This window comes from Neomonachus schauinslandi, chromosome 1 (assembly GCF_002201575.2).
Source record: "Neomonachus schauinslandi chromosome 1, ASM220157v2, whole genome shotgun sequence".
Taxonomy (NCBI): domain Eukaryota; kingdom Metazoa; phylum Chordata; class Mammalia; order Carnivora; family Phocidae; genus Neomonachus; species Neomonachus schauinslandi.
In genome coordinates, this window is record NC_058403.1 from 207901214 (window position 1) to 207914570 (window position 13357).

Below are 13357 nucleotides of genomic sequence, written 5' to 3' on the forward strand. Positions count from 1 at the left end.
AAAGAAGAGAATTTGCAGTTTCTCCACGGTGGGTGAGCTTGGTAATGGAAGGGATTTGAGAGGCCAGTGAGATGGAGAGCAGAAAGTGAGGTTCAGGAGGGAGAGAGTATGTGAGGAGCACATGTGGAGCACCCTGTACTATTCCTTAATGTAACTATCATGTTAGTAATTATATATATATATTTGTGGGTCAGAAATGGAGACTGTTTTTGCTCACCATTGTCTTTCCAGGGACTTACATAGTGTCTGCACATAGTAGTTGTTCAACATATGCAAATGTTAGATGTATAATAAAGATTGAGACCAAAAGCATCAACTATAATGCAAAAAAGGAATCTTCAAACTCATCATATAACTGAATGTGAACACAAAATAGAATAGTAAGGTTAAATGCAATGCATTCATACCTATTTAAAAGAGTAATATATAGTGAAAAAGTCATACCTATTCTAGGAATGGAAAGATGGTTTAATGCTAGGATGTTTGCAAAAACAATTCATCACAAATATAGGGAAATGAAGAGGAATCATAATCATAATCACAATAGAAAATGGATTTGAGAAAATCTAGCAGCCATTCCTGTGGTTAGCTGCCAAGATAGAGCCTCTCATTAAGGAGGAGACTAAGAACAATTTCTTAACCCAATAAAGAATAGCTGTTGAAAACTGCAGCCAACAGGGTACTCTACATTAAAACACTAAAATATTTGTGTTAAATTCATGAAAAGCCCAAGCAGTCCATTCCAACTTCAATCATTCAACATTCTCATGAACATCTAAAGAGAGTGATGAGAAAAAGAAATTAACCAAAAGCCAGAAATAATGACATCATTTGTAGATATATAGTGGACACTAAAGGAAAACAAAATAATACAGAACTATTAAGCGCTATCAGTAAGTCATATCTGCCAGCAAAAACAGGGAATATAATAGAAAAATTCAGTCACATGAGGAACAAAATAGTTAATACCTTGTGCTTAATAGATCTTCAGTGAGTAGTTAATGAATAAATGATGGGACAGGCAATTGAACAGGAGCTTACAATTCATGGGAAAGAGTAGAGAAGAGGAGGAGACTCACTGGAAAATAACTCTTCCTGGAGAGAGGCTCTAGATTCTGAAAGAGAGAGGTAAGGAAGCTTAGCAAGAGCTGGAAAAGACTGACTTAAGTAGCAAGTAAAGCACCTTTAAACTACAGAGACTTCGGCTTTGCTGACTAACTAAATATGGGACTATTTCATTATTTTACAAATGAAACCCAGTGCCCATTTTCTCACCCCTTTCCCTCGTATTCCTCAGTCTTGACTGGGAAGCAATGATCCTACCGTCTCTGAGGGTTGTCACTGAAGCTTTCTCTTCTCTGCAGTCTGTCCTGGAGAAGCCCATTTGGGTTTTCCTTTAGGCCGGCAACAGAGAATTATAGGAAGGAGCAGCAGGGATCTGTTATTATCATCTCAAAAGTTGAGTTCTTAAAGCTCCTCATTAAATAAATTGTTCTACTGATGTTCCTGTCTCTGAACAATTCAGTTCCCTTGGGATAGAAAGATGAAAGAATGGAAAATTTCAGACAATGCTATGTCTGTGTAGACAACAGTGGGCCAAGATGAAAGTATTTTCTTCAAGGAGAAATTCTTCTCTCTTTGGTTTGACTTAAATGACAAGGTATCCCCTAAGGAATATTTAACTCCTACAAGAACCAAAACCAGGAGTGAATGTTCCATGATGTTCATCCCTTGAAAAGTCTTTGAAGATTTCAAAGATCACTTGGTGTCTACAGTGTCATGGAGCAAAGAGGTTCTTTCTGAAGAAAAGCAGAGTGGTTAATAGTTTTGGTTCTGTTGAAAGGACTAACCAAATGAAGACTGAAAATATCCCTTGACATTTGCTGGTGACATGGAGGCCTTTGTTGATATTAGGGAGGGCTCCATTTTTTTACCTCTAAAGTGAGGGGTAGGGGCATAACCAATCCAGGTAGAGTGGGTTGATGAGTGAGTATGGAGGAAATAGAGGTGCCAATATATACCACCTATAAAGTTTGTCAGGGAAAGTGAGGATAGAGGTAGAACATTGCATAAAGAAATCATGGAGTATGGTTAGGTAACAAAATTTTTGTTTAATGGAAAATAAGGGAACATGTTTGATTTCAAAGAGTGTGATCATATTTACTGCAGGCATTTAAATACACAACACATACTGACTACACAATTCACAGGATGCATGTACAATCTAAGTCAATGACAATCATAATGTGCTGTATTGCCAATGTATAGGATTTATGGGTCCAGAAATCAAGGCTTGTTAATAGAAGCAGCCCTGTCTAATGTCATGCCCAATGAGCCAATTGGGCAGTATTTGCTTCAGGTCTCCTCAACTCTAGCCTCAGCAGCTTTAGAGGTCTTGACACCCACAAGGGTAGCACTTCCAGAAACATGGAAAAAGTCCCATTGAACTTCAATTTATGCACTTGCCTGGCACTTGAGGTCCCTTACAGCAGAAAAAAAAGAGTCACCAACTTGGCAGAGTTAATTGACCCTGGTCATGAATGTCATTGTTTGAGCATGGCATTGGGCATGCACTGGTACCCTACTGTGTTCAGTCCGTGGATGGGAGTAGCCAGCAGCATCTTCAGAGCAAAGAGTGGTGGGTACAGATGGCTGTCAGGCATTTATGCTCCCACAGCAAGAGATTTGAGTGGTGTGATCTTGGGTAAGTGAGGTCAGCTTCCTTTAGCTGAGGGCAATTCTCAGAAAGGGAAAAGGCTGAGAGCTGTCAGAAGACTGCACTCCCTGAATCTGGAAAATAAGCCCATAATTCTGAAGGGAGAAGTTGGCAACCCAACCCCAGTTTACTGTCCACCTGATCACCGTTTGGATACTGATCTGCAGCCATGTGCAGTGTCCAGGAGAGTTTATTTGTGATGCATGAGCGTCAGGAGTTGGGAAGAACTGTCTTTAGGAAGTGGGAGCCACACTGAGAAATTAAGGATCCTGAGTAAGGCTGAGCCAAGCATAATGTTGTCTTTCTGACCTGCTCCTCTGTAACCCAATTCTTTCCTACTAAGGCCATTAAAACAAAACATGAGATCAACCCATGCCACTGCCAAGTGGAAATTATTTGTGGGGTATTTCACAGGCACATCAAACTGAATCTTTCCAACAACAAACTCAATTTTTTCCCTCCCTCTCTCCTCCCTTCCTTAATAGGGGGCGCTTGGGTGGCTCAGTTGGTTAAACAGTTAAGTGTCTGCCTTGGCTCAGGTCAAGATCCCAGGGAGACTGCTTCTCTCTCTACTTCCACCGCTCCCTCCCCACTCATGCTTTCTCTCTTAAATAAATAAATAAATAAATAAATAAATAAATAAATAAAATATTTAAAAAAATAAAAAAATATAGGGATGAGGTAGGTGTTTTGCATGGTCTATCTTTTCAAAACTTTTTAAAAATAAACTTTCAAAACTTTTGAATTTGAACCCTGAACCTATTCATAAGACAAATAATTATTTTAAAGTAGGATAATAAGGCTCAAATTACTAATATCACAAAATTACTATAGAGAAAACCTGGAGTAGATACAATTTGTGAAGAAAAAATATGGAAGTCTTATTTTTTTTAAAGATTTTTTTTTGTTTATTTGACACAGAGAGAGAGATAACAAGAGCAGGAACACAAGTAGGGGGAGTGGGAGACGGAAGAGCAGGCTTCCTGCTGAGCCGGGAGCCTGATGCTGGGCTGAATCCCAGGATCCTGGGATCATGACCTGAGCTGAAGGCAGATGCTTAACGACTGAGCCACCCAGGTGCCCCTGGAAGCCTTATTTAAAACAATTTTAATAAACAGGAAAGTTGACAAATTGGAGTGTATAGAGAGAATATTGGTTATTTGGGAAGTTGTATCATAAAATGGATGGATTATACAAATTCTTTCATCTACTTGAAGAACAATGTCATAGTCAGTTTGGGCTGCTATAACAAAATATCATAAACTGGGTGGCCTTAACAACAAAATATATTCCTCACAGTTCTGGAGGCTAGAAGTCTGAGAGTAGAGCACCAGCACAATCAAATTCTGGTGAAAGGCTTTGTGGCTGACTTCTCATTGTGTCCACACAAGGCAGAGAGAAGAGGTAAGTTCTCTTGTGACTCTCATAAGAATATTAATTCCATTCATGAGGGCTTTATCTTTATGACCATCTAATCCTAATTACCTTCCAAGGCTCCACCTCTTAATATCACTTTGGGGGTTAGGGTTTCAATATATGAATTTTGAGGGGACAGAAACTTTCAATCCATAGCAAGTACTAATGGGGAAATGAGCTTCCATTGAGGATGTGAAGGGCTGCTACAAAGACTAACGGCATAATTTCATTCTTTTTTATGGCCGAGTAATATTCCATTGTATTTATAGACACCATCTTCTTTGTCCATTCATCTATTGATGGACACTTGGGTTACTTCCATATCTTGGTTATTGTAGATAAATCTGCAATAAACATAAGGGTGCACATATCTTTTTGAATTAGTGTTTTTGTATTCTTTGGGTAAATACCCAGTAGTGGAATTACTGACTCATATGGTAATTCTATTACTGAACCATAAAAAATAATGAAATATTGCCATTTAGAACAACATGGATGGATCTAGAGGGTATAATGCTAAGTGAAATAAGTCAGGCAGAGAAAGACAAACACCATATAATTTCACTCATACGTGGATTTTTTTTTTAAGATTTTATTTATTTATTTGACAGAGAGAGAGAGAGAGATCGCGAGAGTAGGAACACAAGCAGGGGGAGTGGGAGAGGGAGAAGCAGGCTTCCCGCTGAGCAGGGAGCCCGATGTGGGGCTCGATCCCAGGACCCTGGGATCATGACCCAAGCCAAAGGCAGATGCCCAATGACTGAGCCACCCAGGCGCCCCTCATATGTGGAATTTAAGGAACAAAACAAATAAAGAAAAAAAAAGAGGGGCACCTGGGTGGCTCAGTCGGTTAAGCGTCTGCCTTCAACTCAGGTCATGATCCCAGGGTCCTGGGATTGAGCCCCACATCGGGCTCCTTGCTCAGCGGGGAGCCTGCTTCTCCCTCTCCCTCTGCCTGCTGCTCCCCCTGCTTGTGCTCTCTCTCTGTCAAATAAATAAATAAAATATTAAAAAAAAAAAGAAAAAAAGAGACAAAAAACCCAGATTCTTAAATATAGATAACAAACTGGTGGTTGCCAGAGGGGAGATAGGTGGGGGATGGGTCAAATAGGTGAAGGGGATTAAGAGTACAGTCATCATGATGAGCACTGAGTGATGTATAGAATTGTTGAATCATTCTATTATAGACCTGAAATTAATTAATTAATATAAGACTGTGTTAATTACACTGGAATTTAAAAAAAACTTAAAAAAAAGATTAGTGGCACATTCGTTCCCAGAGAGAACTATAGTATAGTTTAAGTTCTATAATGTACTTGCAGAATGATTCATCTATCTTCCCCCAAACAGTCCTTGGTATCAATGGATCCATTACTGGGAATTCAGTCTTACTCAAGGAAATCCATCCTCTCATTTAAAAAATTTATGAAGTGAAATGAATGACATGAAGTTCTTTCCTACCTCTATGAGTTTATGGTTAAAACCTCTTAGTTCACATTTATTTCAAAAAGGTGGTTGAAATTTGGTTTCATTCATTTAACAAATATTTGAGTGCCTACCATGTGGTACAGACTCACTGTGTATTGTCAGACCAAAGTTGGCTAAATATAGATCATACAATGACTGTGGTGGGTAGGAGGTGGCAGATGGCCACAAACGGATCAGAGGTTGTTAGGGTCTGGAGGAAAATGTCCAAATACCCAACCACTATGAAAAAAATACATCTGGGTGATGCAGCCTGCATAGTAGGTAATGGCTTTGTTCTCTGAATGTTCACCAGCATTTTTGGAACCATGGTGGAATTGAAACAAATATCAGAAGAAGATAGGTGGAAGAGAACGAAGTACATGGGTGTGTGGAGGTCATAGTCAGAGGTGATGGCCAGAATGATAAGTAGGTTTCCAAGCATGGTGACCAGGTACATGGACAACAATAGTCTGAAGAGGAGAGTCCCAAGGAGAGAATTCTGAGACACCTGTTTGTTTTCCTGCATCCATGTAGCTGATAATTCTGCCAGGAAACAGGCAAAGCAATGCTAATTAAAACAAACAAATAGGAAGGGCTCCTGGCTGGCTCAGTTGGTAGAGCATACAACTCCTTTTTTTTTTTTTTAAGATTTTTATTTATTTATTTGAGAGAGAGAGAGAGCACAAGCAGAGGGAGCGGCAGAGGGAGAGGGAGAAGCAGGCTCCCTGCTGATCAGGGAGCCCAATTTGGGGCTCGATCCCAGGACCCTACGATCATGACCTGGACCAAGATGCTCAACCGACTGCGCCACCCAGGCACCCTGACCATGCAACCCTTGGTCTCTGGGTAGTGAGTTCGAGCTCAATGCTGGGCATGGAGCCTACTTTAAAATAACAACAACAACAACAAAAACAAAAACAAACAGGAACCCCAAATATAAAAATATTCTTATGATATTAATGCCCAAAGAAAACAAAATCAAACATTCTCACTAGCAATCTAATATTCATTCATCAAGAAGGATTACAGATGCCATTATCTTGTACAGGTATCATTATGGGGATAATCTAGTCCCTCTTTCTGATCTTTATCACAGACTAGCCTTTGCTTTCAGATCTATCCCAATGTACCATCAACCTCTGGATGTCCAGCTCAGAATCAGTCCATTTGAAGTACAACACATCAATGGTTTGAACATTCTTCTGAAATTTGTCTTTTGGATAATTCTGCTTTTCCCCACATTTCTTTCATATTGTAGCAGATCTGTGCATGTTGGTGGTGCTCAGGCCCCACTTTGCTCTGTGGTCTGACCCCCTGACAATAGCTAATCAGATCAGAGAGCAGTGTCTGGTCCAACCTGGCCAGTTTCTTCCCTGAAAATTTGGAAATGAAACTCAGATTTTGGTTAATAATTGGAGGGGGTGGAGTTGATGGGACCATGAATCATCAAATTTATAAATAAGATAAGCATGTCTGCTATCATCATCATCATTATTTAATTCACTCTAGAGTCTAAAGTCTAAAGTCAAGGTCACAAATCTAAAATCTCTAGGGATTTTCAGGGCACCTGGGTGGCTCAGTCATTAAGCATCTGCCTTCAGCTCAGGTCATGATCCCGGGGTCCTGGGACCGAGCCCTGCATCAGGCTCCCTGCTCAGTGGGAAGCCTGCTTCTCCCTCCCCCCCTTCACCTGCTTGTGTTCCCTCTCTTGCTGTGTCTCTCTCAAATAAGTAAATTTTTAAAAATCTTAAAAAATAAATAAATAAATAAAATCCCTAGGGATTTTCAACTAGACTCTTTTGGCCACTATGTTCTTGTTCCTGGAGTTACTGCTAGCAAAACCATACATGTACGCGTTAGACACTCCTCCTTCCTTTGGGAGCCCAAATGGATCACCCAGATTACAGTGGGGAAGAAGAACATGGTTGTACTGATGGTAGGTACACTCCAGAAATAGTGTTTGTTATGGGATCCAAGCAGCCCTGGGGTCAGCAGGACAACGATATTATCCTTATTGTCCTGGTCAGTGAGCTGGGAGCAAAGGGGCAGACAAGAAGCATCTATCCTTTCAAGGGACATCCAAGGTTGAAATCTCAAAGATCCTAATTAAATAAGTGTTCCTTTTTTACTTACTTTTTAAAAAAGATTTTATTTTTAAGCAATCTCCGCACCCAATGTGGGGCTTGAACTTGTAACCCAGAGATCAAGAATCTCATGCTCCACCGACTGAGCCAGCCAGGTGCCCCTTGTTATTTTATTTCTAAACAGGTTAGCTAGTTGGGAGAGAGAAAACCATAATAAAATGGAAACTGTGCTTGACAATTCTATTCCAATGTGAGAAATTTGAAGGCAATCATGTTTTTCCTCACAGTAGGAGTTCTTCTCTCTCTAGGTATGATCTCATAGTTCAGGATTCCCTCTAAAAAATATCCCATTGGAGTCTGAGCTACATGTTCTTTGCCAATCAAAATACTTAAATAGCGATTGTAAAAGGCCTGCTAAGTGTTTGATGGTACCCTAAGTCAAAGACTTGCCCTATCAAGTATGAATATAAAAACACATAACCGGGGGTGCCTGGGTGGCTCAGATGGTTAAGCGTCTGCCTTCAGCTCAGGTCATGATCCCAGGGTCCTGGGATCGAGCCCCGCATCGGGCTCCTGGCTCAGCAGGGAGCCTGCTTCTCCCTCTCCCCCTGCTCATGCTCTCTCTCTCTCTCTCTCTCTCTGTGTCTCAAATGAATAAATAAAATCTTTAAAAAAACAAACAAACAAACCGCATAACGGTGTCGGTAAAACCTACTAACAAAACCAATAGTAAACCCCATAGTCTTTATCATTATTCATTTAATATGAACAGCACCCCCTGACATGTGTTATTGTTTTTATTTTTATTTTTTTAAGATTTTATTTATTTATTTGACAGAGAGAGACACAGCGAGAGAGGGAACACAGGCAGGGGGAGTGGGAGAGGGAGAAGCAGGCTTCCCTCTGAGCAGAGAGCCCGACGTGCGACTTGATCCCAGGACCCGGGGATCATGATCTGAGCCGAAGGCAGACGCTTAAAGACTGAGCCACCCAGGCGCCCCTATCGTTTCTATTTCAGAGATGAGTAACACAAGTAGAGAGAAGCTGACCAACTTGCAAATGGCAGAGCTGGAATTGGACCAGATGCCTGACCTCAGAATAGGTAGAAAATGTGGTTTGAGAATTTGAAAATTAAAAGGTGCCTTTATAAGTCAGTGGGAAAGGAAGGACTAGTATAAAGTGTGAGAACAAAGTTGTTTTTCATTTGGGAAGAGTAGATCTCTACATCCCACTGAACAGAAATACATCATTGGTAAAGTAAATTTTAAAAATAAAAATATAAATTTGAACTATAGGAAAGAACTGTTGAAAAATTTGTTTGTTACAATACATAGACAAAAATATTAACAATATGATACAAAATCACAATCTATATCGTGTCATATCAGAGATATCACATATCATACTGGAAGGAGATTGTGAATTATGACACTAAAGGAATGAGATTTTGTATGTTAAAAACCCTATTCGAGGGCGCCTGGGTGGCTCAGTTGGTTAAGCGACTGCCTTCGGCTCAGGTCATGATCCTGGAGTCCCGGGATCGAGTCCCGCATCGGGCTCCCTGCTCGGCAGGGAGTCTGCTTCTCCCTCTGACCCTCCTCCCTCTCATGCTCTCTGTCTCTCATTCTCTCTCTCTCAAATAAATAAATAAAATCTTAAAAAAAAAAAACCCTATTCGAATTACTATTTTGGGAACTAGACTAATATTCTTAAGCGGTCCAGTTAGACAATGTGATACCTCCTACAGTCCTGTAAGTGGTTAGTGCCAGTCTCATCAAGTTACACAGGACTCCAAGTCTACTGTAGAAAGGATTACTTCTTCAGAGGAACTTACCTTCTATTTAAAGAGCATTTCTGGGGGCGCCTGGGTGGCTCAGTCAGTTAAGTGTCTGACTCTTGATTTCAGCTCAGGTCATGATTTTCGGTTGTGAGATCGAGTCCCTCATTGGGCTAATGTGCTAGGCATGGAGCCTGCTTGAGGTTGTCTCTTTCTCTCTCCCTCTGTCCCTCCCCCCACTCTCTCTAAAAAAAGAGAGAGAGAGCATTTCTGGTACAATAATAAATTAATTCTCCTCTTTCAAGGATGTAGGCCATGTATAAATTAACATGTATGTATATGTGTATATATATGTGTGTATAAGTATTAATGTGAAATTGAATTAAAGTTCTCCAAAAAGACTGGAAGGATCACAGAGGAATGAAAAAGGAGATCTCAGACTTACTCTTAGCATGACAGTAAAAATCATCAGAGTAGAAAAATTCTCAAATTTGGATTTCCAGCTTTGGGATATGTAACAGTCAGAGTAGGTTAGATTCTATTGTTGAAAACAGCAACAGTGTGCGTAATAGAACTGAAATATTACTGATTTAATGAAACAAAAATCTTATTTCTTTCTCTTGAAAAGTATCTACCAACTTGGGCAACCATCCAGGACAGTCCTCCACATATTGGTCAGCTTTCTAAACTCTTTGGATCTTGTGATGCCTTCATTCCTCAATAGCCGTATCAAGTGAAGAGTGAACATGAAGAATAACGTACCAGCTCTTCAACTGTTTTAGTCTAGAAGGGACCCATCACTTCCACTCATATTTTATCGGACACATCAAAACATATTATTACCACCTTTAACTTCAAGGGAGAAAGAAAATACCATTCTTTTGGATATCCAATAGGAGAGGATAACCAGAAATATTGTCAACCAAGCAATAAAATACCCGATTCAAATTGTACACATTGAAATCCGTGTGAAAATCTGGGCAGCTTGTTATTAGAATATGGGCTCAGGGTCAGAGTTCTGGATTTGAATCCTGGTTTTGCCACTTGTTCCCTCTGCAACTTTGGGGAAGATTTTTAAGCTCTTAGATTCTCAATTTCCTTACCTCTAAAATGGAGACAGTAGGGGCACCTGGGTGGCTCAGTCATTAAGCGTCTGCCTTCGGCTCAGGTCATGATCCCAGGGTCATGGGATCGAGCCCCACATTGGGCTCCCTGCTCAGTGGGAAGCCTGCTTCGCCCTCTCCCACTCCTCCTGCTTGTGTTCCCTCTCTCGCTGTCTCTCTATCAGATAAATAAATAAAATCTTTAAAAAAAAATAAAATAAAATGGAGACAGTAATCCTTCCCATTGAGGAAGATTACATAAGATAGTAGAAAGAAGTTAGCATAGGCTTACCATATAAGTACTAAAACACTGACTGTATTTTATTATGTATTTTAATCATATTTTATCCAGTAAAAAAACCCCAAAACACTGTTGGTAATACATGCACATGAACAACACAAACCTACAACAAAACACATAGAAATAAGTTAAGGTGAATGAACGATCAATAGTTTAAGCATTCTCCACCAACATTTGAGATAACAAGGCTAAAGTAAATGCTCCAAATCCAAGTTAGAACTCACCAGTGAGGAAGTAAGAAAGATCAAGGACATACTTTTTGGACAACAGATAGGGCAGAAAGATCATCAGATAAATTATGTGGAAGTTAGTTGTTTAAAAGTGTGTAAAAACGAGGGGAGTGCAGTCATAGCTCCTTCAGGATTAGGTGAAAGAGGGTTTACAAGATTCAAGAGTAAACTTTAGAATCAAAATTTTTGCCTTTGGGATCCATAAAACTTCTTAGTCCTGGGGCCAAGAGATCCATCACAGACGAGAGGTTGCTCTACTGAGAAGCCTTCCCAGAGCCCCCTTCACATCCTTGTTCCTCAGGCTGTAGATGAAGGGGTTCAGCATGGGGGTGACCACAGTATACATTACTGAAGCCACTGAGACTTTCTGGGGGGAGTGAGTTACTGCAGAAGTGAAGTAGACCCCAACACCTGTTCCATAAAATAAAGAAACCACTGAGAGGTGAGACCCATAGGTGGAAAATGCTTTTTGCTTTCCGCCCGATGAAGGCATCTTCCTTATCAATGAAGCAATCTGTGAGTAGGAGAAAAGGATCCCAACAAGGGGAAAAACACCCAGCACACCAGTCATAAAGTATATCAATGCACTGTTCAGGAAGGTATCAGAGCAGGCCAACTTGAGAATCTGTGTCAGTTCACAGAAGAAATGTGGAATTTCAAGATCTCGGCAGAAGCTCAGATGCATCATCAGAGAGGTGTGAAGAAGAGATGTCATGACACCAACGAACCAGGTCACAAAAACCAGCAGGCCACAGAGGCGTGGGTTCATGATGACTGTGTAGTACAGGGGGCGGCAGATGGCCACAAACCGGTCATAGGCCATTATAGTCAGGAGTAGAGTGTCCAGGATAGGAAAAAACATGGAAAAATAGACCTGTGTGAGGCAGTCCATATAGGAGATGGCTTTGTTCTCTGTATGGATGTTCACCAGCATCTTGGGCACTATAGTGGTGCTGAAACAGATGTCAACCAAGGACAGGTTGGAGAGGAAGAAGTACATGGGGGTGTGGAGGTGGGGGTCAGAGCAGATGGCCAGGATGATGAGCAGGTTCCCGAGCACAGTGACCAGGAACATGGACAGGAACAGCCCAAATATGAAGGGCTGTAATTCTGGATCCTCAGAGACCCCAAGGAGGATGAACTCTAAAACTTCTGTTCGGTTTCCTGCTTCCATGTACCTGATATATCTATGAAGGAAGAGACAAGAACAACATGAATTAGCAGCAAACTGGCACACTCCATGTAACAAAAATATTGACCATGCTTTTCACTCAAGTTATTTGTGAAGTCAGTCATTGTGTCTAAGTGTTGGGTCTCCTTTCACTTATAAGTAAAATCTGAAAAAATGGAGTCTTTTATGCCAACCACCCATCTTAGGCAAAATAAGTCAGCCAGAGAAGGACAAATACCATATGATTTCACTCATATGTGGAATTTAAGAAAAAAACAAACAATCATAGTGGAAAAAGAGAGGAAAACCAGGGTGCCTGGGTGGCTCAGTCGGTTAAGCATCTGCCTTTGGCTCAGGTCATGATCCCAGAGTCCTGGGATTGAGCCCTGCATTGGGCTCCCTACTCAGCGGGGAGCCTGCTTCTCCCTCTCTCTCTGCTGCTCCCCCTGCTTTTGCTCTCTCTCTCTGTCAAATAAATAAACAAAATCTTAAAAAAAAGAAAGTGTTGAATCACTAAATTATACAGCTGAAACTAATATTACACTGTATGTTAACTAACTGGAATTTAAATAAAAACAAAAAAGCCCTCCAAAAACTGAAAAAAAAATCCATTTTATAACAACAGAAGTAAAATGGAATCCTACAGAATGGAGTCTAGAATTCCTAATTACCTATCTTTAAAAAAATTTTTTTTAATTTAAATTTAATTTAGTTAACATATATTATTAGTCTCAGGGGTAGAATTTAGTGATTCATCTGCATCATGTAACACCCAGTGCTCATTACATCAAGTCTCCTCCTTAATGCCCATCCCTCAATTACCCCATCCCCCGACCCACCTCCCTTCCAGCAACCCTCAGTTTGTTTCCTAGAGTTAAGAGACTCATGGTTTGCCTCCCTCTCTGTTTTTTTTTTTTTTAAGATTTTATTTATTTATTTGACAGAGAGAGAGACAGCGAGAGAGGGAACACAAGCAGGGGGAGTGGGAGAGGGAGAAGCAGGCTTCCTGCAGAGCAGGGAGCACGATGTAGGGCTTGAACCCAGGACCCTGGGATCATGATCTGAGCTGAAAGCAGTCGCTTAACGACTGAG

The 13357-nt window shown here is 40.7% G+C and overlaps 2 protein-coding genes across 2 annotated transcripts in view; one reads left to right on the forward strand and one right to left on the reverse strand.

The window, feature by feature from the left end:
- Positions 1–13357, forward strand: part of ZNF699 (zinc finger protein 699) — a 171901-nt gene that overhangs the window by 71572 nt on the left and 86972 nt on the right. The gene's annotated exons all lie outside the window — the stretch shown is intronic.
- On the reverse strand, positions 11330–12268 carry LOC110593801 (olfactory receptor 7D2). The gene has a single exon (XM_021705185.2). The coding sequence runs from the start codon at positions 12266–12268 to the stop codon at positions 11330–11332; it is 939 nt and encodes a 312-aa protein (XP_021560860.2).